Source organism: Canis lupus, chromosome 31 (genome assembly GCF_011100685.1).
Source record: "Canis lupus familiaris isolate Mischka breed German Shepherd chromosome 31, alternate assembly UU_Cfam_GSD_1.0, whole genome shotgun sequence".
NCBI lineage: Eukaryota > Metazoa > Chordata > Mammalia > Carnivora > Canidae > Canis > Canis lupus.
Window position 1 is genome coordinate 30,984,458 of NC_049252.1, and position 26,232 is coordinate 31,010,689.

Here is a 26,232-nt window from a genome sequence, read left to right on the forward strand (position 1 = left end):
CCGAAAAACACGTCGACCATGTACTTTGACAAAATCTGTCCCTAATTCATGGGGGAAAAAAAGCAAACTTAGAATCTCTCATAAACCATAGAAAACGAAGGAGATGTGACAGTTACGTGTAATGTGGTACTCTGGAAGGCATCCTGGAGTAGAAGAGAGATATTAGGGGGAAAGCTAGTAAAATCCAAATAAAGCATGGAGCTTAGTTAATACTAATGTTCCATGTTGCTTTTTTTTTTTTTTTTTTTTTTTTTACTTGTAACAGATAATAGTAAGTTGTTAATAATGGAATTTGAGGGGATCCCTGGATGGCTCAGTGGTTTAGCACCACCTTTGGCCCGGGGCTGGATCCTGGAGTGCCCAGATAGAGTCCCACGTCCGGCTCCTTGCATGGAGCCTGCTTCTCCCTCTACCTGTGTCTCTGCTTCTCTCTGTATTTGTCTCTCATGAATAAATAAAATCTTTTAAAAAATAATGGAATTTGATAAGGAGTATATGGGAATTCTCTATTGCAACTTTTCAGTAACTATATCCTAAAATTAAGTTTATTGAAAAGTAAAGGGGGGTAGGGGCCCCCCAGGAGGGAACTCCATTAAGCGTCTGACTCTTGATTTCCACTCAGGTCATGATCTCAGAGTGGTGAGATTAAGCCCTGCGTTGGGCTCTGCACTGAGCATGGAGCCTGCTTGAGATTCTCTCTCTCTCTCTCTCTGCCCACCTGCACCACTCCGGCACACTTTGCTCTCTAAAAGAAAAATAACAAGGGAAGAACGAAAAGTAAAGAGGGGGCTGGAAATAGTTGGTTCCAGATTTAGACCTATGATTCAATGCTGTTATTGAGGATCAAGACTCTAATTTTCCACAATGTCATTCTTAGGGAGTTAGCTACTCACCTGTTAGTTTATTTCCTTATGGTGTTGCTGCGGCTCCAAGCATCACATTCTCACACAAATGCATTCAAGACAAGAAGAAAAGGATAGGATGAAACAAGTATTTTCCTTTTATGAGGGAGGAAAATAAAGCATACTCCCATTTTCTAGATGGGAATTGACAAGGATTCTCTCCTTAAGCAAACTCTAATCAGGCTCTTCTGACCTTTCCTCTCAACTAGACCTCAGTCTTGGCCTGTAAAATATACAAACTCAGCATGACTGATTTCATCCTCTCCCCCCTACACACACACACACACACACAAATTATACTTTTAAAAAGCAAACACTAGGGACATCTGGGTGGCTCAGTCAGTTAAGCATCTGTCTTCAGCTCAGGTCATGATCCCAGGATCCTGGGATCAAGTCTCACCTAGGCTCCTCACTCAGTGGGGACTCTTGTCCCTCTCCCTCTGCCACTCCCTCTATTTGTTCTCTCTCTTTCTCTCTCTCTTTCTCTCTCTCTCTCTCTCTCTCTCACACACACACACACACACACACACACAAATAAGATCAGAAAGAAAGGAAGAAAAGAGAGAGAAAGGCAACTAACATAGTTCTGATAGCTCAAAGCTGCATCCCTAAGATGACCCTAGCTATCTTTAAAATACTCAAGGCTGCCAAAAAGAATTTAAAATTTGTTCTAGCCAACAACTGATAATAGGCCCTTCACCACCATTTGTTAGAGCATTTGCTAAAAGGGATTTACAATTTGTAAGTCCCTCCTCTCTGCAATTGAGGTGTGTATCTCCTATAAATCAGTAGAGTCTCAAGGACTTGAAAGCCATCCCTTTGAAATGTAATCATCAGAAAAAAATAGGAGTCTGTCTCCCCATCTCTGTGTAGCCCACACAGCTGGCCTAATAATTATACCGACCTGTCATTTTGTCATTTATCATTTCCCTGACTCATATTTCTGTCTTTTCATTCTCCCTCCCTACTCCCTCCTTCTCCCTTTAAAACACTCAGCCACCTCTGTACAAATTCAAGCTGAATTTGGTTCAGGCTGGACCCCTTCCCTAATTCAATAATATATTACCGATTAAAATCTGTTCTTAGCACCTTAAAATGTATCCAGCATTGCTTATCTTTGACAAACTTAAATAGATATAGCCTAGAGTTACATAACTACTAAACAGCTCAGCCACAATTTGATTCTGGGACTCTAAATCCATGCTCCACCTTGTTGACCGTTCCAAACAAGCATAATATGTCGGAAGAAAAGCCAGTGCCAAGTAGAATCAGATGAGTGTAAATAATCATGGGCAAGAGAAGACCCTGAGAACTTAATAATTTGTCATTCCACAGTACAGCTTTCCTACATCTTTTATGTTAACCAACACCATAGAACTGGGTACATTTGGGCAAGTAAAATAACTGCTTTGAACCAGTGGATAGTAAAGATGTGAGTTTATTCCACAAGTGAAAAGATGTGATAAAATTCTTTCTCCATTTAGCAGCCAGGATGATCTCAGAGTTCACTAATGACTAAGGAATATCTTCCAAGCTAGCCGGTACTAACAGAGATCTGGGGACTCCATCTTTACTCTTTTGTTTCATTTCTCAAGTTGTTCGGAAGTCAGACAAAGTGCTATGTATGGAAAATGATAGGGACCTCACAAACACCCAGCCAAGGTCAAGACCCAAATTTGACAGGGGAAATAATATATTAAAAATCATCCCAGAGTTAGAGTCTTTCATGTTCTGTCTCCCTCCCTGATACTTCCCACTCATTCTCCTTTCCCCTTTATGGAAATATTAGAAAGGGAGACAGAACATGAGAGACTCCTAACTCTGGGAAACGAACTAGGGGTGGTGGAAGGGGAGGTGGGCAGGGGTGGGGGTGACTGGGTGACGGGCACTAAGAGGGGCACTTGATGGGATGAGCACTGGGTGTTATTCTATATGTTGGCAAATTGAACACCAATAAAAAATAAATTTATTAAAAAAAACTATAAAACAATGACAGAAATTTTAAAAAAAATCATCCCAAAGAGCTTAATTCACTGACTTTAAATCAGCATGCTTTTCAAAAAACATTTCCCATACTCAAATCTGCCCTTTCCTTTGTGATTCTTCCCCTGATCTGCTTACAAAGTCTTTTTCCCACAAATTTTAGTTACATTTTCTTATACTTCTTTTATGGTTGCATATATAAAACTGTATAAGTGAGAAAGCACTTTTTTCTCTTTTTAGAAATTAATTGATGTGCATTATGCAATTATCACTCCCTTTCTCCAATACCATTTTTGGAATAATTCTTACTCCCATAATTGTTCATGCCACTTTCATCATATGCTAAATTCTTATTTCCATGTGATATTTTATGTATTGTATTTTCTTGAGCCTCCTGCCTTATTGACCTGTCCAGTCTTGCTCTGGGACCAGTTCTAAAAGGATAAAGAAATCACGCAGAAAACACGTTCATGGCCCTCCTGGAATGTGCTCTTTGAAATAGCCCTTCCCATGTCCAAAGTTTCCTGCATACCATGTGCTATCTGTGAATGGCCCTCTTAATGAACTTAATTCATCCTACTTCCATATAACGCTGGTTCACCACATCTATAGAAGAAAGTAGTGAAAAAAAAAAAAAGAAGAAGAAAGTAGTGAGTGGTGTGGAGAGAGTTCAGCAAATGACAGACCAGGTATACACTTGGATAAAAGAGAAAAATCAAAACAAAGATCTTGGTCATCTCTAGTGAAAAATAGAAAAATCCCCAGTGGTTACACTACACAACTCTATCTACCTAGCATTTTTAAAACAATAAAATTTTTAAAATGAGGAACAGATTACTGGTTCCAAGGAAATGGAGAGGTGGTGGGCAAGAGAGAAATGTTTAGCTATAAAAAAGCAACACTGCAGGTCCTTGTGCTGATGGAAATGTTTTACATCTTGACTGCAGTGGTGGACAGAAAACCTTCACTTGATAAGATTGTATAGATCCAAATATATAAATAAGTAAAACTGAGGAAATCTGAATATGATTGGTGGATTGTTTTGATGTCAATATCTTCATTATTGATATTGTAATGTAGCAAAATATTACCACAGAGGATAACTGAGTAAAGTATAAGGAATCTCTCTGCTCTTCTTTTACTACTGCATGTAAATCTGCAATTATCTCAATAAAAATTTAGGTCAAAGAATGCTAAGGCCTTCCCAGATTGTTTTGTTTTGTTTTTTTGTAACTGCTTGGAAAGGCACCTTGAAATTGCAACATCATTGGAATCTCTCTAAAGCATTGCTTGTAACTTTCTGTTATGATGGAAATACTGTAGATCTGCACTGTCCAATACAGTGGCCACTAACACGTGACTCCTGAGCACTTGAAATATGGCTAATGCAACTAAACACTGAATTTTAAATTGTGTTATTTCAATTAAATTTACATTTAAATAGCTACTTGTGGTGTGGCTCCCATATGGGGACAGTACACAAATGAGATTCGCTTTTATAATCCCCTATTCCTCTGTTGTAAGTTGGAAATAAGAAGAAAAATCAATTTCCCAAAAATGAACTAATTTACAAACTTTGTGTGAGGACCCATTCCCTCACTTTAAAGTGTGGAAAATAGGGGGATCCCTGCGTGGCTCAGAGATTTAGCGCCTGCCTTCCGCCCAGGGCATGATCCTGGGGTCCCGGGATCCAGTCCCCCATCCCTGTATGGAGCCTGCTTCTCCCTCTGCCCGTGTCTCTCATGAATAAATAAATAAAATCTTTTAAAAATAATAAAAAATAATAAAATGTGGAAAATAAGATGCATCCTGACGAGTTAGAGTGTGAGCAAGGGCTTCAAAAACCTCCCTCCCACCTGTACACTGCAGTACCTGGATACAAGTAACCTGATGCCCCTGCAAGAGGCCACCCTGTGACATTTCAGTGAACTCTCCCCATTATGTAAAAACCAACCAAGGATTAGCCACTAGGTTTGCTTTCACATACTTAGGGAAGAAAACAACACACACTCAATCCCTTGCCATGTTACTGCCAGCTTATTCCAACTAGAGTTCCCAAGACTTTAGTTCAAGAGATTTTTTTAATTTTTATTTATTTCTTTATTTTTCGGCGCACCTGGGTGGCTGAGTTGGTTCTGCGTCTGCCTTCCACTCAGGTCATGATCTCAAAGGTCCTAGGATCAAGCCCCACGTTAGGCTCCCTGCTCTGCAGGGAGGGAGCCTGCTTCCCGCTCTCCTTCCGTTGCTCCCCCTGCTTCTGCACTCTCACTATCACTGTCAAATAAATAAAATCTGTTTTATTTTTTTTTCAAATAAAATCTGTTTTAATAGGGAGTTTAAAAAAAAAAAAAAAAAAACACCGGAAAGCAAAACCTTGTGCAAACACCCCATTCTTCGTCTGCACACGCCAACAGTTTAATAGTTGCGTAAATACGAGGGAAAAAAATCACGGAGAACCAAGGATAAAAGCTCCGTTTGGACATGCTGAGCGACAAGGGCATTGGAGGACGGGGCAGCCGCGAGGTCAGGCCAGGCCACACCCCCGCGGGTGCCGCGGACCCGCCCAGGGCCCGGGACGACCTCCTCGGGAAGCCACGCCCAGGCCACGCCCAGGCCACGCCTAGCCACGCCCCTAGCCACGCCCCTAGCCACGCCCGCCCTGCGCCTGCGTAGAAAGGGCGCGGCGCGGAGCAAACACGCCCTTGCAGGTGCGCCCCGGCCGCAGCCATGTCTGCAGCCTCCCGCGTGGCGCTGGTGACCGGGGCCAACAAGGGCATCGGCTTCGCCATCGCGCGCGAGCTGTGCCGGCAGTTCTCGGGGGACGTGGTGCTCACGGCGCGGGACGAGGCGCGGGGCCGGGCGGCCGTGCAGCAGCTGCAGGCCGAGGGCCTGAGCCCGCGCTTCCACCTGCTGGACATCGACGACCTGCAGAGCATCCGCGCCCTGCGCGACTTCCTGCGCAAGGAGTACGGGGGCCTCGACGTGCTGGTCAACAACGCGGGCATCGCCTTCAAGAGTAAGGGGATGGGAGCTAGGAGGGGAGGTGCCCCCGGGCTCCTAAGCCAGCGTGGGCTGCATCCGTCGAGGGACCCCTGGGGTCAGGCCCGCAGCGCCCCGACATCCAGAATGGCTCCCTAATGTAGGACGAGGGGTGGAGGCCCGGGGAGGCGCTGGAGCAGAGCCCGGCAGCGGTTGCAGTGCTTTCCAACCAGAGAGACCGTTGTGATTCCTCTGATTCCTTGGGACACTTTTTCCAGATTATCAGAGTTTCTCTGGCATTGGACTTCAGGGCAGTTGGGTGGATTTTTATTGGTTTCGTAATAAGCAAGACAATCGCACACGTTGGTTGACCAGACTTCCCCTGTGAGCACCACCCTTCACCCAGCCTCCGCCAACCTGCCGTCCTGTAACACCACATAGTATCATAAGAGAATCGTGACTGATGCCGGTTTTACACAACATTCACTAGATTTCACATGCACCTTTGTGCTATGTATGGTTCTCTGGAATTTTACCAAATGGACGCTAGTAATGCTATTCTCTTTCTCTCCTCCCCCCACCAACCCCTCCCCCCCCCAAGCTAATGATCCCACGCCGTTTCACATTCAAGCAGAGGTGACCATGAAAACAAACTTCTTTGGAACCCGAGATGTGTGCACAGAACTGCTGCCTCTAATGAAACCCCAAGGTGAGCCTGATGAGGAACCCAAGCTGTCGTGTTTCTAGCAGGATCTGACCCCTGCCTCTCTGGTCTCACCTACATGCCCTGGCCCCTTTCCCTGCTCAGCCACACTGGCCTCCTTGCTGTGCCTCCCCCGGGACTCTGTTGCTCTGCCTCACGACTCTTAAAATTACCTGTGAGTCAGCAGTGCCCTGTGTTATGCTTTCATCTGAGGCTCTGTCTTAACCTTCGTGTCTTCCTTCAGAACTCTCTTCAGAGAGGCCATTTATTGGCTCCATGCCACTCACAGATGCAGTTGACTGAGAATTCCTTTCTGGACCCTTTCTTCACCCTCTCCTCTCTCTGAGCGATTTTATTCAGACCAGTGGACTCCACGACACAAACTTTTCTGGCTCCTCGAAAATCTTATCACCTGCCTAGAACATTTCCAGAGCTCCAGACACACATCGTTCTCTTCCTGTCTCTCCTCCTCACCATGCCCTCCCACGGCCTGTCCAGCTGGGTACAGACCCCTCCCCATGGCCTCCGGGAGACCTGCACACTCACATGTGGCCATAGCTGCTGATGACCAGTGGTGTGTCTCCAGCAGATGGGGCAGGTGTACTGCCCCGCCAGGCTGTTGCCACCCTCTGCAGGCCAGCCTGGGAGCTGCCATGGTAAAGCCAAGGCCACCAGGATGTGAGACGTGCCATCCTGGAGCTCGCCAATTCCACCCCAGGTACCCCTGTCCGGCCTTCCTGCCTATGTTTGGATTCTTTTCCATGACCATATGGACAACTGTACATATATTTTCTCTACCTTGTGATTTTCTTAGTGACATTTTCTTTTCTCTAGCTTCCTTTTTCTAAGAATACAGCATACAGTAGTACATAGACAACATATGAGTTCATCAACTCTTTCTGTCAGCATTTAAGTCTTCTGGTAAAAATCAAGCTATTGGTAAAGTGTTGGGGGAATCAAAAGATACATGTGGATTTTCTACTGCATGGGGTCAGTGCTCCTAACCCCCGTGTTATTCAAGGTTCACCTGCTTTTGGATCAGGAAGCAGGAATACAGTGGTAGTGAGGAGTGCTCCAAGGGCATGTGCTCAGGAAAAGGCTATTAGAGAGCAAAAACAGAATTAAAGTAACAAAATTATTGATTGGCTATAACACCAAGCCTGCTTGCCTGTTTGGGATCAGTGGTCCTGTAGCTTCAGTTTTGTAACTGTGATCATTTACAAGCTTAGATTTTGGTTTGCTACACAGCCCACCTTGTTATTAGAGCCACATCAGTCAGATGGCCTCCTTGTTTCATTCATTTAACACTATAGAAATACACTGAGGGCCAGCTAAATCCACTTCTTCATCAGGCTAGTCATTTTCCATCAGGACTACATCCTGAGGAGGCTTGACTCAGTCTTCTATCAATATCACTATCAACATGAGATTCATGGATAAATGCTGGTTGAGTAGGGCTCATTAGCCTGGTGTGACACCTCATCACACTACCGTGGCACACCTAACCTGAAAACAAGAATCAAGAGATGCTGGCACATATCTAGAGTCCCACTCAGTGACTAACAGTATGTTCTGTTCGTCACCATATCACATGGCCATATCTCCCATAGTGGTGCCACTCAATTGCTCAGGCTTATGTTCAGCCTAGTCAGCTCCCAAAAACACAAGTGGGCTTGGCAACATGTAGGCTTCACCCTTTGGGGCATCTGGTAGAATTGAGCTAAGAGATGTTATCCTCTCCTCAGAGCAGTGAGTTTCTCGAGGCACCTGTGTATTGTTGGATGCCTCTTATTGCAAGACCCATTATTCGTGCCTTTACCCTCATTCCTCCTCCTCCTTGTTATCCCCATTCACCTTGAAGGAGACATAAAGGTCAACATCTGTGCTGGTCCCGATGACCTGCAATGATACTACTCAATCTAGTGCCTTCCCTCCTGCCCACTCCCATTCCTATAGGTCAGGGCTGCATAGGTCTAGACGAGTGGGCTGGCACTGACGGCTATGTTGACTGTCAGTCCTGTTTTGCCACACAGGGGAAGGCACCGTCCACTCCATTATGTCCTTAGGAATTCTGACATCAAGATTTAAAGCTATAGTTACACAGTTTCTTGCTTAGACATTATCCTTGCTTCTTATTTCCACAGTTGCAGCCCTGGTCCCAGGACCATGGTGTGAGCAGGAAGCAAAGGAAGTTGAGATGGTGTGGGGAAGAATTGTAAGGTCAAGGCAGCATCCTCCCAAACCCCCTCTTCCCCACATTCCCCAGTGAAGCAGAAGAATCTGCCCAGTGGGGAAAGTCCCTTGCCCCCCGCCCATGTTGAGTGTGAATACATGCTCATGAATGTGTGTAAGCCCTACATACTTTTCATCTGGTGTTTGAGACAAGCAAGGATTGAGATGCCTGTTCCAGTTCTCTGTGGAACCACTCCATGCAGAGGAAAATGTGTTGCTTGGCCTGCAGAAATGTAACTCGTTAGGCTAAATTGTCGCACTATCTTCTGTTCTCATCCTCCTATACTGCTTGAACATTGGCATCTTCCTCTAGGTTTACTCAAAGTTTGGTCCAGAAATAGGGTCTTTACTTGTCTGGACCCATTTGGAACCTCCAGGGCTACTACCTTCCATGCAACTTGACAGCCATGTGCTTGGCCGCCCCTTTGGGAAATCACTCCCATAACCGCCTCCAGTCTTTGTCTCTTTTGCTGAGAAGTACAAGAGTCCTTCACATGTGTTTGACTCACAGGGTGCAAGAGTCTAAGTCGACAATAACCCCAGCTCTGCATTGCTGCCATGGCCCCATTTCCACTCATCTCAGGGACAGTAGGGCCATGTCATACAAGCACACCAGGATATCCACTTGCTGGTTCCAGTCCCACTCCAATCCTGAAAGTGGTTCTTCTGCTGGGCATTGACATATCCTACTTTATCCCTTAAATTGCCATAGTGGACTCCACAGGGCCACTATGCCCTATATGGAAGTCCTTCAGTCCTCCGGCTTTCCAGTGCCTCTCTTCATGTCTGTATTCTCAGGCCATAACATACTCCCAAGTTCATAAAATCCCTATCATAGACAAATCACCATGCAAGCCATGCAACCCTATTAATTTGTTTCTACCATCCTTGAACAGTAAAGCAGCCTTCCAAACCAGATGGAACTGCCCACCTTAAACCAATCAGCTCTCTGATGGTCAGTAGAGGCCTGTTTGTACAGTACTCCCCCAGTGACCATAAGATCCTCAGTAGGTCCCAAAAGCAGCCTTAGGGAGAAGGAGGTAATCCACTCTTGAATACAATGAGTGTCTAACTCTCTCCTTAGCAGGTTCTTGTATAAACCATTTCCATTTTCCTATGGAACATCTCAGGGCCCACCTTGTAGAATGTTGGTAGACATCATCAGATACCTTAAGGGTGTAACAAGTTTCAAGACCTTATCATACCCTTCACTCATACAAGCAGTCTTTATTATGCTCCTTGTAAACTAAAAAGATCTCAAGAGGAAATTTTCTAGAACAAAATCTGAGTAAAATTGGTATCCATCAATCTTGTGCCTTTCTATGTAACATTTTGCCTTGTATTTTAGGCAGAGTGGTGAATGTGTCTAGCGTGGTGAGTGTCCGAGCCCTTAAAAGCTGCAGCCCAGAACTACAGCAGAAGTTTAGAAGTGAGGCCATCACAGAGGAGGAGTTGGTGGGGCTCATGAACAAGTTCGTGGAAGACACAAAGAAAGGCGTGCACAGAAATGAGGGCTGGCCTGATAATGCCTATGGAGTGACAAAAATCGGTGTCACTGTCCTGTCCAGAATCCATGCCAGGAAGCTGAGTGAGCAGAGGAGAGATGACAAGATCCTCCTGAATGCCTGCTGCCCTGGGTGGGTGAGAACAGACATGGCAGGACCTAGAGCCCCTAAGAGCCCAGAAGAAGGAGCAGAGACCCCTGTCTACTTGGCCCTGTTGCCCTCAGATGCTGAGGGGCCTCATGGAGAGTTTCTTATGGAGAAAAAAGTTGAACAATGGTGAGCTTAATTTAGGCCTTCATCCACGGAACCCTTTAGGATAACCCCCCTCCTTTGACCAAAAGGATTCTTCCATTTTCAATAATAAGCCTTTCCACAGCAAAAAAAAAAAACAAAAACAAAAACAGAAAAGAAAGAAAGAAAAAGAAAATGTATAACATATCCCTATTAAGCATGGAGTTGTAATAGGCTACTAATTGTGTGAAGGTATTTTTGATTTCTTCTGTAATACAGGGACAGAAAACATGAAATCATGAACCTAGAGATGAATAAATATTCATTTATAAATGCCTCTTTGCAGCCTCTATATGGTGAACCGGCTGAGAAATCTGCTACACCTAAGATATCAAGAGATCTTGATCATGAGATCAAGAGAAGTTAGAATTTCACTCAAGGGTGAGCAAACATTATGCAAAGGGGCAGGGAGTAATATGTTTATCTTTGCAGGCCACACACTCCTCCCTGTTGCATTTACTCAGATCTGCTGCCGTAGCATGAAAGTAACCACAGACAGTATGCAAACCAATGAGCATGGCTGGGTGTGGCATGCAGCCTATTTTACCAGCCTCTAGAAGAGCATGGACAACACCATGAGGGGAAGACACCCCCTGTGGTCTCTGAATATCAGACTCCTTGGGAAAATAACAATTGCCAAGTGTGAAATGGCAGTGGCCATGTAAGATACATCTATTGGACAATTTGAGACAATGGGGAAGATTGAGTAGAGATTGGGTTCCGATAACAAGTCCCCGGGAGTGGGGCCCAAGACACCGGTGTGACCAAAGATTCTTACTGTCCCATCTAAGCCCTTGGTATCCCTGTGAGGCTGACTGAACATCCCCCACATGCTTCCCTTCACAGGAGCATGAATGTTGCAAAGATGCCTGTACTCTACTGATTACTCTTTACTCTTCACAGGGATTTTCAGGCTTACCCAAACCATAGGTGATACACCCTGAAAGCAAGGTTAGGGTCCTTATGTTAAAAGTATTTCACTTTTTCACATCAAAAGAGCTGAAAAATTACCATTATTTTTCATTTGTAAATGGACATATGAGGAATATTAATGTATAGGAAAAAACCATAGTATCCTACTACCAATTTCCAAAAATAACTGGTGCCACAAAGGTCTTTCCTTCTTTATACCTTAACATTGAATTATATAGAACATTTTTTAATTGTGACCTTAAACAAAAAATAGGCACTTTAGGGAAACGGAGTTATGTAACCATTAAACATCTAATCAATATACCTTGGCCCATAGATTCATAGACCTCCTGTCCCACGTGAGGATCCCTGGAATCACCCAAAGGGGGAACCCTGACCACACCCAAGTCTGAGCACGGGACCCAACCCTCTTTCGCCCTCTTAAGTTTCTCCTAAGAAAGTAAGGGTTCCGGGTCCTCAGAAGCACTTTCCCTGTGCCAGCAATTTCACTGCATCTTAGAAGAACCCAAAGATTCCCATTCTACAGAGGGAGGACTCTTCCCAAGAAAATATCCAATACTCCTTTTTTTTTTTCTGTTGAGGTTTTCCCAAAATTTAGTTCAACTACCATGATTCTCTAGCTCCTTATACTCCATCACGAACCACCTTTCTTTTGGGGAACATGTCAGTCCAACCTGAACCATATCTGGGTTCAGAAAAGTGACCCTAAGAGGGCAGAGTCCTGTTTGTGTTCAGGGTTCACAGGAGACATACCTTGTACAGGTCATTAGGAAATCTGGAACATTTGGCTCCTCCTTTGATGGAGGGACTGAAGCTCCTCTAGGAGCCTACTGCTCGATAACAGACACATTTCTACTGGCATCTCTTGACTGTGGCCAAGGCTCTGGAACACCACCTCCCTCCCCGTGGCCAAAGCATCAATCATTCACCACACAGGCTGGTGCTTGCACTCCATGCAACCATGTCGTCATACCCCATGAGGCGGTAGTGACTGGAGCTAACAAGAGCCTTGACTTCGCCACCTCAAGGGACCTGTGCCGGAATTTCCCTGGGGACGTGGTGCTCACTGTGAGAGACCAGACACGGGGACGGGGACGGGCAGCCAGGCAGCATCTCAAAGCTGAGGGCCTGAGCCTGCACTTCCACCTGCTGGCCATTGACAACCTGCAGAGCATCCGCACCCTGCGTGACTTCCTGTGGGAGGAGTTTGGAGGCCTGGATGTACTGGTCAAAAATGCAGGCATCACCTTCAAGTGTAAGAACATGGGAACACTTAGAACAGGGGATCTCCGTTAGGGAACCACACAGAGTGGGTTGGGGATGATGCCTGAGCCACTACTATGGGGTCTAGAAGGGGTTCCCTGGGGAAGGAGGTCAGACTGCAGGCACAGAGAGACAGAAGCCTCTGGGGGGTAAGTCTTAGAGTCACAGTGCCTTGGTATCCCCATGGAAAAATAAGGGACCTGACCTAGTTATTTGGGTGTTTTTTTTTTTTTTCCTCAATTTGGATCTGAGCCATTTGGTGAATACTTACCCCATTTTGTAAGAAACAACAAATTGCAAACAGAGGTAAACAGAAATCCCATTGTGCACAATTCCCTAGCCTCCCCAAATGATGCCAGCTTACACAGCTACACGGCATCAGCACAACCGATAAACCACCTTGAGACCATACAGTCCACTAACCCAGACGTTGCTGAGATTTCAATAGAATGAACATGAAAACTAAAAGAATGTATTTGTTGGGGATCCCTGGGTGGCGCAGCAGTTTAGCACCTGCCTTTGGCCCAGGGAAGAATCCTGGAGACCCGGGATCGAATCCCACGTCAGGCTACTGGTGCATGGAGCCTGCTTTTCCCTCTGCCTATGTCTCTGCCTCTCTCTCTCTCTCTCTCTCTCTGTGTGACTATCATAAATAAATAAAAACTTTTAAAAAATGTATTTGTCATATCCTGGAATCCTCTAAGATGGCTACTATTTATTAATCTTCTCTGCTTCTCCCCTAATAGCTGATGATCCCACACCCCTACATATTCAAGCAGAAGTGACCCTGAAGACAAACTTCTTTGGCACCCGAGATATATGCACAGAACTGCTGCCTCTAGTGAAACCCCAAGGTGAGCCTGATGAAGGGCCCAAGCTGTGCTGCTTCTGGCATGATCCGGCCCCTGAACTCTGGCCTCATCCAGAAGACCCTGGCCCTGCTCAGCCAGGGCCTGGCCTCCTTGCGGTACCTCCCCCGGGAGAGGTGTCCTCAGGACTCTGACACACTTGCCCTGCAGTCAGCAATGTCCTCTATCCCTCTACTCTTCCACTAGAGGCACTGACTGTCCTATCCTTCAAGTCTTCATTCAGAACTCTCCTCAGAGAAGCCCTTTGCTTCCTCCATGCCCCTCACAATGCACTTCCCTGGGATTCCTCTCTGGACCCTTTCTTCTCTCTCTCCCTCTCTCTGACAGATTTTATTCAGACCAATGGACTCTGCTATCCAAATGTCTCTGCTCCCCGCCAACATCTGTCACCTGCCTAGAACATTCCCAGAGCTCCACACACACATACTTCCACACCCAAATCCTGCCCCTCCAGCCCTCAACTCTCCCTCATTTAAACATTTACATTATCACAGCACTTACCATTTTCAAAAAAAAAAAAAAAATCCTGCTCACATGGCCCACAATCCCCCAATCATGAATAATGTGGTCACTGTGCCCAGCTCCTGATTATCAGGGACCAGGTCTTAAGAGTGGTCCTATGGGTTTTGTCCTCTGCATTTTTCTGCAGGCCTCTCCTCCATCCCAGCTCTACAACAGATACTCAGCTATCATTTCTGGATCATTCCAACTTTCCTAAGAGACCCTACTTCTGAGTCTTTTACTCTGAGGTCATTCTCTGTACCTTCTGGGTGCTCACTGTCTCCCAAAATTCCTTCAGGAGCAAAGCCCAAGCTCTGAGCATCATTTGTAGGGATCTCTGTCATCAGACCTGCCAAAGACCAGGCCCATGGATTCCCCTTCACTTTCTTCAATGCTCTGCACAAGACAGACTGCCATCATTCCTTGGTTGTAAACTACTGTAATCCTTACCCCATGTGAATGTGATGGGGGAGCCACCACCCATGTACTACACTAATTAAGATAAGCTGATACTTTTAGAATGATTAGGATGTCTCCCTTGAAAAGAGTACATGCAGGTACATTTGACTCCCCGTTCTGCCCCCATTTCCTCTTCTGTCCTGGAAAGTTCTCGTACTTTTTGCGACACTTCCTTCACTGGCATGTGGCAGGGCAGCTCTCAGATGTCACCTGTCTCCTTTACTCACCACAAACCTTGAAGATGGGATGAATTTACTTGTGCCACCCCCACACATCATACAGGTGCTCCCCTTAGAAGGCAAAATGACTTCTGGCTGAGGTTGGATCTCACTTACCTCAACAGTGTTGCTTATTGCTGCCTTGTTGGCCTTGGACCAGAATGAGGAGTGAGTGCTCTCCTGGATTTGCTAAAGCAGGTTCTAATCAAACTCTACTGATCTTAACTTGGGGAACCTGGACTGCATGGACATGGACAGGCAAGCTCTATTCTCCTTGTGAAAGTAGGGTTTTCTTGCCTATTGCAAGAGGAGACTTCTTCCCTTATTTGGGGGGATGGCAGCCACAGTGTTTCCTGTGACCAGCACTTTCTTTGGAGATTCTATTTGAGATAAATCTTAGCTAGGATAACCAAAAGCAAATATTGTCCCTCCTCTCCCATACTGCAGAAACTAGGATACAAAGAACAGTCTTGAATGACTTCACCAGATCTCTGTGGTTACAGAACAAATTCCAAAGACTGGTTTCTGCTCTATTGGCTCTGTTTTTTTGGCGTGAAAGAGCAAAACTAAAGAGAATTGTGACATTAAAGACATTGAGGAATAGGAGGTGCTGCTATTTCATATTTTTAATCCTTTCTTCAAAAAGAGTTTTACGGAAATAATTTAGCCATTAAAAAAAGATAAGAATCTACCCAACCAGGTGGCCACCACCGATCTTAACCAGGCAATCGGTATCTAGGCCATGAACATCCCTTCCCACATCCATTGCTTTTCCCTCCCATTCCCTTGAATTTGTATTCCTTTGAATCATTTGAATGATCCACTCTTTAAAGTGCTAAACTTCTATTCTTCTTTTTTTCTCTTTTAATCTATATGTACTTATTTAAAAAAATATTAAGTTATACCCATGTTGAAGGAAGTGAGCAAAAGTTTGAAATTTGAAAACTCCTGTTCATCAGATATTAGCTAAAGTACTAGGAGAAAATACAGACTTGTAAGGCTACCCTTACGAAGGAAACCTTATCAAAAGGATTCATAATCTTCATTTGAGAAGATCTAGTATAAAAGGTAACTCTCCCTCAATCTTACATACACACACACACACTGACATACTGTTGTCCTTGAAAGGATTGGTGGCTAGATGGAATATTTATATATTATCCCCATTCAGAAATGGAAGAATAATGGCTCTCAAGGACACAATCACAGCTGATTGCAGACTGAGGTCATGTGGCATCCTAACTAATGATTTTTCAAACTACACAAGCACCTCAAATATTTGCCACTGGAGCACCTCTCCAAACGACGCCTTATCCAATAAGGCAAAACAAACAGAAAATCAAAGGACTCTGCTGATTGGGACCAAGGTCTTCCTCACTGCAGGCCCTCAGGCACCTCATGGAAAACAACTGGAGGCACATTTAAAACCCTGAAGTATTCTGTGAAAAATCCCTTATCACTCCAGACACTTAATACTGCTAACCTTGTTATGAAAAAAAGATGAATCCTCGAGGGAAAATGATGAATGTTGAATCATAAAAGGTCATGGGAATTGGCTGTGGACTTAATGCCCCTTGAATAGGCTTGAATATCAAGGAATACACTTGAAGTGGTGACCGCAGAGGAGAGGATGTCTAAACCGTGTTACACACTACGTCACACACACTGTCACACACTCATGCAGTCACACTCACATTCACATACAGTCCCTGTCTCTCACACAGTCACCCACATCTCACACACTCAAATGCACTCACACACCCTTTGCACAAGGACTATCGGATGGCCCATATACTTCCTAGCCCATATACCTGCCATGTGTATTCAAGTTCAGAGTCTCTAAAATGACCCTCAAAATCCATGAATACACTTGAAGACAAAAACGTTTACATCAGAGTCCTTGCTATGGAAGCTCCACAAGTTCCTGCACCTGTGTTTCCTGTCCTGAGCTGTCAGACCACAAGGATCTACAGTCTCACTCAGTTCCTACGAGAAGCCCCCAAGTGGCCACCCTGTTCCCTTGGGGATGTGGTCAGTGGGTGGACAGGCCTGGGGAACAGTGACTAGCAGAGGCACCCACATCTAGCAATTTACCTACAAAACCATTCTACTGCCCGTCAGACCTCCTTCATTACACAGGTCAGTATTTTCATAGCTAATCCTAGACCCCCTGAGATGGACAACACAGAATAGAAAAGATGTCATCACTTCATTACAAACAGCCTACGGAAATTTAGTAGTTTCTCCTCCTGCTGTTAATGCTACAGGTATGTAAGAAAATGGTCCTGAGCCCCTGTGAGTAAAGACAGCTGCCTTTCTGGTATACCAGTTACCCCGTGTGGCTTCCTCAGGCTTTGTCTTCCCTTTGTCCTGCCCTTTATTGCACACACTTGTGTGTTTTGCAATTTTGAATCATGAATATGTATTATTTCAATTGTGAAAAAGGCAGGTAATATTTTTAAAAATAAATTCTTTGAGGATTTTATCGATTTGAGAGAGAGTTGGAAAGTGAGAGAGAGAGATAGAGAAAGAAAGCAAGCATGAATGAGAACATGAGGAGGAGCAGGGGGAAGGGCATAGGGAGAGACAGGAGTAGACTCCCTGCTGAGCAGCGAGCCCCAGGCAGGGCTTAAGCCCAGGATCATGACCTGCGCTGAAGGTAGAAGCTTCACTTACTAAGCCACCCAGATGCCCCTGAAGGAAATTTAACTAGTTATAAGTAATATATATTTGAGAAGTACTCACTAAACTTTTTAAAAATTTATTTCACGTTAGTGTAGAATTAGTTTCAGGAATAGGATTCCATGTTTCATCAGTTACATATAACAATCAGGGCTCTTCCCAACAATTGCCCTCCTTAATGCCCATCCCTCATTGAGCCCACCTTCCACCGTCCTGCCCTCCAGCAACCCTCAGTTTGTTTCTACAATTAACGGTCTCTTATGCTCTGCCTCCCTCTCTTTTTTCATCTTATTTTATTTTTCCTTTCCTTCCCCTATGTTCATATGTGTCTTAAATTCCACATAGTGAAATCATACGATATTTCTATTTCTCTGGCTGACTCATTTGGTTTAGCATAATACACTCTAGCTCCATCCATGTTGTCGCAAATGGCAAGTTTCCATTCCTTTTGATAACTGAGTAATATTCCATTATATATGTATATATATCACATTCTCTTTATCCATTCATCAATCGATAGACACTTGGGCTGTGTCAATAATTTTGCTATTGTTAATAGTGCTACTCTAAGCATTGAGGGATACATGTGCCCCTTTGAATCACTATGTTTGTATCCTTTGGATAAATACCTAGTAGTGCAATTGCTGGGTCATAAGGTGGCTCTATTGTTAACATTTTAATGAACCTCCATACTGTTTCCTAGAGTGTCTGCACCAGTTTGCATTCCCAGCAGCAGTGCAAAAGAGGTCACGCCCCCTCCCCATCAATGACAACATCTGTGGTCTCATGAGTGGTTAATTTTAGAATTCCATACAGATATGAGGTGGTATCTCATTGTGGTTTTGATTTATATTTCACTGATGATGAGTGATGTTGAGCATCTTTTCGTGTATCTATTAGCCATCTGGATATCTTCTATGGAAAATCATCTTTTCACATCTCTGCCCATTTGTATGAACATATGTATTTTTTGGGTGTGGAGTTTAATACGGTCTCTCTAGATTTTAGATACTAACCGTTTATCAGATATGTCGTTTGCAAATATCTTTCCCTGCCCCATCATTGCCTTTTAGGTTTTTTTTTTTAAGATTTTATTTATTTATTCATGAGAGACACAGAGAGAGGCAAAGACACAGGCAGAGGAAGAAGCAGGCTCCATGTAAGGAGCACGATGTGGGACTTGATCCCAGGACCCCAGGATCACGCCCTGGGCGGGAGGCAGGGGCTAACCCGTTGAGCCACCCAGGGATACCTCCTTTTAGTTTTTTTATTGTTTCCTTTGATGTGTGAAAGTTTTATCTTGATGAGGTTCCAAAAGGTCATGTTTGCTTTTGTTTCCCCTGCCTCAGGAGATATATCCAGTAAGAAGTTGCTATGGCTCTGGTCAAAAAGTTTGCTGCCAACTTTCTCCTCTAGGATTTGGAGGATTTCCCATATCAAATGAGGGTCTTTCATCCTTTTTTACTTTATTTTTGTGTATGGTGTAGGAAAGTGGTCCAGTTTCAGTCTTCTGCATGTGGCTGTCCAGGTGTCCCAATACCATTTATTGAAGAAAGTCCCTTATTTCCATTGGATATTCTTTCCTGTTTGGTTGAAGATTAGTTGACATACACTTGTGGGTCCATCTCTGGGTCCTCTATTCTGTTCCATTGATCTGTGTGTCCGGTTTTGTGCCTGTGCCTTATTGCTCGATGACTACAGCTTTACAATATAGTTTGAAGTCCAGAATGCTGATGGCTCCTGCTTTGATTTCCTTTTTTCAGCATTACTTTGGCTATTCGTGATCTTTTCTGGTTCCATGCAAATTTTAGGATTGTTTCTTCTAGCTCTATGAAAAAGCTGGTATTATTTTGATAGGGAAATCATTGAATATGTCGATTCCTTGGGTAGTGCAGACATTTTAACAATATATGTTCTTCCAAACCTGAGCATGAAAGTTTTCCCATTTCTTTCTGTCTTCTTTGGTTTCTTCCATAAGTATTCTCCAGTTTTCAGCGGTACTCACTAAAACATTTGACAAATAGGTTCCACTAACATTACACTTAACATGTTATTGATGAAATAAAGTACTTGAGTAAAAGAGCCCTTTCTAAAAGGTATTCCTCTTAGAAGACTGACACATGAAGAACATAGTTTCTACAATTCATTTTAATTTTCTCTCAACTTAATTTTCTCTCAATTTCTCTCTATAAGAGTCAGAGTGCCATCCATGCATCATCTCTTCCACTGAACTTTTTTTGGCCCTGCCATTCCTCAGTGGGAGGAAACTCAGATTTAAGTGGCAATGACTTTCATTCCAGGATATTTATATTAAGAAAAGAAAAGTTTCCTAATTTTCTTGATCTCCCACTGTAGGTATGATCTCATGACCTTTCTATAATGATAAAAAGACTCATTTAAATATAAAAATAGGGGTTCCTGGGTGGCTCAGTCCATTAAGCTAGTCAGTCCATTAAGTCAGTACATTACTGACTCTTGGTATCACCTGACTCAGGTCATGATCTCAGGGTTATGTGATGGAGCCCTGGGTCAGGCTCTGCAATCTGAGGGGAGTCTATTTGGGATTCTCTCTATTCCTCTCCCTCTTCTTTGGACGCTCATCTTTTCATATCTCCCACTTGCTAACGCCAGCTCATGAACTCTCACTCTTCCCTAAAATAAATAAAATTTTAAATAAATAAATATAAAAATATGAGATTAATTACTTATAGATGTCTATTAAGTTCATTGTTTAAATACTAACTACTTTTTCAGAAAAGAGTTAGTGAGAAATATGTCAGTGCTTTATACTTCTAACAGCTTTATTGAGATACAATTCACCTATCGTACACTTCACCCATTTCAGGAATCCAACTCCGTAGATTTTAGCAAATGGGCAGTGTTGTGGAACCATCACTGAGTCAAGATTAGCACATTGTCATCACCCCAACAGTTTCTGGACCCTTATCTATGAGCCGTCTGTTCCCCACCTGCCCCAAGCAACCACCAATCTTTCTGTCCCTACTTTTTTTTCCCCTGGACATCCCATATATGGAGAATCATATAATGAGTGGTCTCCTGTGACTGGCTTCTTTATTTCAATGATGTTATCAAGGTTCATCCATGGTGTAGCATGGACTTCATTTCTTTTTAGAGCATCTCTTTATAACATGTCACTTTTCCACTGCCCCTTTCCATGACCATACGGCCAGGCATTTTGTCACTGCTCCTGAGAGGATGATATCCCAAACCTAGAGAAAACATCATACAACTCAGCCCACTGAGGTGATTTGCTTTTAGCTGGCCACAGCACAGTGAAAAGCAACTTATCCCAACGTAGTCTGTTCACCTTCAAAAGGCCATCTTTAAACTCAGAAGCTGATTGTGAGCTACTAAACACTTGTTCATAGAGCACTGCTCAGGTGACTATAATAAGGTCTCCAGGCAGTCCCAGAGGGGACCTATGAGGAAAAGTGGCTCTCAACCCGTGACGGCAGGGAGTGCCTTCTTACACTGTACTTGCCATGTTCCTGTATAGGGCACTCTCTCTTCTTTGTGGAACATCTGGGCACTACTCAGTCCCTTTAGATCATTTCTGTCACATCACCAGAGACATTATGGGTAAAACAAGGTTCAAGACTGCAGCATGTCCTCGAGTTACAGAGGCAGTCTTCATTAACCCTCATAGCAATCTAGAAATTGTCTCCCAAATGGACAAAATACTAGCAATATTGGTATTCATCATTCTCATGCATGCCATTCTTTGTGACTCTTTGTGTTGTATTTTAGGCAGAGTGGTGAATGTGTCTAGCGTAATGGGCTTCGTAACCCTTAAACAGTGCAGCCCAGAACTGCAACAGAAGTTTACAAGTGAGGCCATCACAGAGGAGGAGCTGGGGATGCTCATGGACAAGTTTGTGGAAGATGTAAAGAATGGAGTGCACAAGAAGGAGGGCTGGCCTGATATGAAACTAGTCACCTATGGAATATCAAAGATGGGTATCACCATTCTGTCCAGAATCCATGCCAGGAAACTGAGTGAGCAGAGGAGAGATGACAAGATCCTCCTGAATGCCTGCTGCCCTGGGTGAGTGAGAACACACATGGGTGGAGCAGATGCCATCAAAAGCCCAGAAGATGGAGCAGAGACGCCTGTCTACTTAGCCCTTTTGCCCTCAGATGCTGAGGGGCCTCATGGCGAGTTTGTCATGGAAAAGCAAGTTGAACAATAGGGGCTCCCCTTTCGGTGCCCTTTGTGGTTCCTTACTATAATCTCCTCATGACTGACCAAAAAGACTGCTATCCTGTCAGCAGTATTCTTATAAAAAAATGAAAGAGGGGCAGCCCTGGTGGTGCAGCGGTTTGGCGCTGCCTGCAGCCTGGGGTGTGATCCTGGGGACCGGGATCGAGTCCCACATGGGGCTCTCTGCATGGAGCCTGCTTCTCCCTCTGCCTGTGTCTCTGCCTCTCTCTTCTGTGTGTGTGTCTATGAATAAATAAATAAAAATCTTAAAAACAATAAAAATAAAAAATAAATAAAAGAGGGTTGAGGGAATCACTATTGCTATTGAGGACTCACACTGAATTGCCTACTAATTCTGTGAAGTTTCTGTGATTTCTTCTGTGATATGGAAGAAAAAATGGAGTGGATGACAATAATAAATGAACATTACATGCGAATAAACAATTCTAAGTCAATGTCTATGTGTGCAGATTGTTTCATGCCAACCAGCCCAAAACTCTAACAGACTCTGAACTAGGTCAAGAGAAGGGACAGTTAAACTCAAGGCTTGGTAAACATTAGTGAAAGAGCCAGAAAATTAGTATTTGCTTATTTGCATGCCAGTGGTCTCTGTTGGACCTACTCAAATCTGCCGTTATAGCTGAACCTTACCATGGGTCATATATAAATCCCTGAATTGGGCTGGGTTTCCCTTGCCAGCATACTTTAGCAGCCCCTACTTTGACATGGACAACCCCATGAATGTTAGATATCTTCTCTGGACTCTAAAAATATCAAATTCGGGATCCCTGGGTGGCACAGCGGTTTGGCGCCTGCCTTTGGCCCAGGGCGCGATCCTGGAGACCCGGGATCGAATCCCACGTCAGGCTCCCGGTGCATGGAGCCTGCTTCTCCCTCTGCCTGTGTCTCTGCCTCTCTCTCTTTCTCTCTGTATGACTATCATAAATAAGTAATAATAAAAAAAATGTTTAAAAAAATAAAAAATAAAAATATCAAATTCACTGGGTAAAAAAGCAATTGTCCAGTGCGAAATGGGAGTGGGTGCTTATGACACATCCATAAGACTATCTGAGACAGGGGCACCTGGGTGGTCAGTGGTTGCCTTTGGCTCAGGTCGTGATCCCTGGATCCTGGGATATGGTCTTGCATCAGAGAGCCTGCTTCTCCCTCTGCCTATGTCTCCACCTCTCTCTCTCTCTCTCTCTCTCTCTCTCTCTGTGTGTGTAACTCATGAATAAATAAATAAAAATCTACCTTAAAAAAACCAACACAAGACTACTTGAGACAAAGAGGAAAAGTGAGTATGGATTGGCATCAATGGATATGAAAGAATTATTGTCAGATCTCCTCAAGGTGAATGTGTTACTCATGTACAGACAAAGGGTCACCGAGCGGTAACATGAACATGGTTCAGCAAAATACCGACAAAAGGTAAACACATACTAATAGTAAAGTTGTCATCATTGTGGAGCCTACCTTGGTGAATACATGAGTGTCCACAATACTTTTCTTTCCTATTTCCTCTTTCCTCTTTGAAAGCTCTCAACACAAACACCTGGGAAACAAAAGGCCCTGGCTCTGCCGCCTTACTGGATGACCTTAAGCAAAATCCTGCATGTTGCTGTATGTCAGTCTCCTCAAGTGTCCAATGGGGGAACCGTCATAGGATTCCTGTGACGAGGAAGTGAACTCATGCAGGGAGACAGGCTGAAAACAGTGATGGTGCTAAGTGTCCTCCACCATGAGTTCCTGTAGTGGGACCCGAGATACCCGCAGCCCCAAAGGGAAACTTCTTCTGCCCTGCCCCAAACCTGGCTCCCCATAGGCTCCATGAATGCCCACCACCTCCACACCCCCGCCCCCCTCCACCTCCACACAGAAGCATCCAGGTTGTACAGACTCCTCTCCTCTCATGACCATTTTCACTCTTCACCAGGGGTCTTCTACTGTCAGAAATGAAACCTGAAGGCCCATGCAAGAAAGGGTAGGGTCCATGCTTTAGAAGCTTCTCCCTTTGAAGGGGCTATTAATTTTCTCTCTGTTATTTGGCTTTTCTCAACTAACCTATGAAGACTTTCAATGTCTAGGACAAAGAAATACCATCTCTCCTTCTAGCTTGAACATAAAGTCAGTATTGGAAAGATCTTTTTTCCTTGATACTTTAAAAATAACACGTAATTAGGAGCACCTGGGGGTCTCAGTTGGTTAAGTGTCAGACCTTCATTTCAGCTAATTTCATGATATGGGGATTCTAAAATCAAGCCAAGATGGCTCCAGCTCAGTGGAGAATCCGCTTGAGATTATCTCTCACCCAATCCGAATGTCCCTTCCCAGGTCACATTCCTTTTGTCTCTGTCTTTTCTAAGTAAATAAATGAATAGATAAAATCATTTTTTAAAAATAGCACCCTGGAGCCCCTGGGTGGCTCATAAGTTAAGCCTCTGCATTCAGCTCAGGTCATGATCTCAGGGTCCTGGTACCAAGCCCAGTGTTGGTTTCCCTGCTACTTGGAGAGCCTGCTTCTCCCTCTACCTCTTTCCATCATCCTGCTCGCTCTCTCTCTCTCTCCCCCTCTCTCTCTCTTTCTCTCACTTTCAGATAAATAAAAGCTTGTTAAATAAATAGATAAAAGTTTAAAAAGCACCTATTGTATATAACACTTTAAATGTGTCCTTAAATGAAACGAAAAACTAAGCATTTTAACATACACTGGATAATGTAACCATCAAATGAAACATCCAATACCTTCACCCACAGTGAGCTTCATAAACATCTGTTGCACTCCGGGATCCCTGGAATCACACAGAGGGAGAGCCCTGCCCACAGCCAAGTCTCAGCAAGGACTGAATCTCTACTTCTCCCTCTTGAGTTTCTTCAAAGGAGGTAAGAGGATCTGTGTCCTCAGAAGCACTTCCCCTGTGCCAGCAATTTTTTACTATTTTTTAATTTTTATTTAAATACATGAGTTAAATTTCATTTGCCAACATATAACACCGAGTACTCATCCCATAAACTGCCCTTCTCCAACCTTTTCTTTGTTTTTCAAAGTTAGGAGCCTTTCATGGATCATCTTCCTCTCCAATGGTTCCCCATTCAGTTTCCCTCCTTTCCCTTGCACTCCCTTTCACTATTTTTCATATTCCACATGAGTGACACCATATGAAGATGGTCTTCCTTCAATTGGTTTATTTCACTCAGCATAATACCGTCCAGTTCCACCCAAGTTGAAGCAAATGATAGATATTTGTCATTTCTGATGGCTGAGTAATATTCCATTGTATACATAGACTATATCTTCTGGACTACTAGTATGTTGAACAGCAGTGGTGAGCATGGACTTCTCTGTCTTGTTCCTCATCTTAGGGTAAAGGATCTAGTTTTTCCCCATTGACAATGATATTTGCTGGGGGCTTTTCATTCATGGCTTTTATTATATTGTGAAATATTCCCTCATCCCTACACTTTGAAGAGTTTTAATCAGGAAGGGATGCTCTATTTTCTCAAATGCTTTCTCTGCATCCAGAGGTCATATCGTTCTTGGCTTTTCTTTTATTGACGTGGTCTATCATGTCGATTGTCTTATGAATGTTGAACTTCCCTTGCATCCCAGAAATAAATCCCACTTGGTCGTGGTGAATAGTCCTCTTAATGTACTGTTGGATCCTATTGGCTAGTATCTCGGTGAGAATTTTTGCATCCATTTTCATCAGGGATATTGGTCTGTAATTCTCCTTTTTGGTGGGGTCTTTGTCTGGTTTTGGGATCAAGGTAATGCTGGCCTCAAAGAACAACTTTGAAAGTATTCCCTCCATTTCTATCTTTGAAACAGCTTTAGTAAAATAGGTATTATTTCTTCTTGAAATGTTTGGTAGAATTCCCTGGGAAGCCATCTGGCCCTGGTTTGGTTATGCGTAGGTTTCCAGGAATGCATCCATTTCCCCAGGTTGCCTAACTTCTTGGCATAGAGTTCTTTGTAATACAATTTTTAAATCATTTCTATTTCCTTGGTATTAGTTATGATCTCTCATCTTTTGATGTTGATTTTACTCAGTTGAATCTTCTCTTTTGGGATGTCTGGGTGGCTCAGCAGTTTGGCGCCTGCCTTTGGTCCAGGGCATGATCCTGGAGTCATAGGATCGAGATCTGCATCCGGTTCCCTGCATGGAGCCTGCTTCTCCCTCTGCCTGTGTCTCTGCCTGTGTCTCTGCCTCTCTCTCTCTCTGTCTCTCTCTCTCTGTCTCTTTGTCTCTCATGAATAAATAAATAAATAAAATCTTTAAAAAAAAGAATCTTCTCTTTTCCCTTGAATAAGTCTGTGTAGGAATTTATCAATCTAACTATTTCTTTCAAAGATCAAGGTCCTGCTTTCCATCATCCATTCTGCAGTCCTTATCATCTATATTTCATTGAGTTCTGTTCAAATTCTTATTATCTCTCTTCTTCTGCTTGGTATAGGCTTTACTTGCTGTTCTTTCTCCACTTCCTGTAAG

At 43.9% G+C, this 26,232-nt stretch overlaps 2 protein-coding genes across 2 annotated transcripts; both read left to right on the top strand.

Annotated features, from left to right (window-relative positions):
• Positions 1–5,544: 5,544 nt before the first annotated feature.
• Positions 5,545–10,872, top strand: LOC610164 (carbonyl reductase [NADPH] 1). Its single transcript, XM_038581442.1, has 3 exons — positions 5,545–5,901; positions 6,466–6,573; positions 10,148–10,872. Exons 1-3 carry the CDS (start codon positions 5,613–5,615, stop codon positions 10,582–10,584), a joined length of 834 nt encoding a protein of 277 aa, XP_038437370.1. The 5' UTR covers positions 5,545–5,612; the 3' UTR covers positions 10,585–10,872.
• A 1,337-nt stretch (positions 10,873–12,209) lies between these two features.
• Positions 12,210–22,197, top strand: LOC100688446 (carbonyl reductase [NADPH] 1-like; the record flags this gene model as incomplete). The annotated part of the gene is made up of 3 exons (XM_038581734.1): positions 12,210–12,783; positions 13,538–13,645; positions 21,289–22,197. Coding segments are annotated over 3 exons (984 nt in total), but the record flags the coding sequence as incomplete, so codon positions are not given.
• Between the last annotated feature and the right edge of the window lie 4,035 nt (positions 22,198–26,232).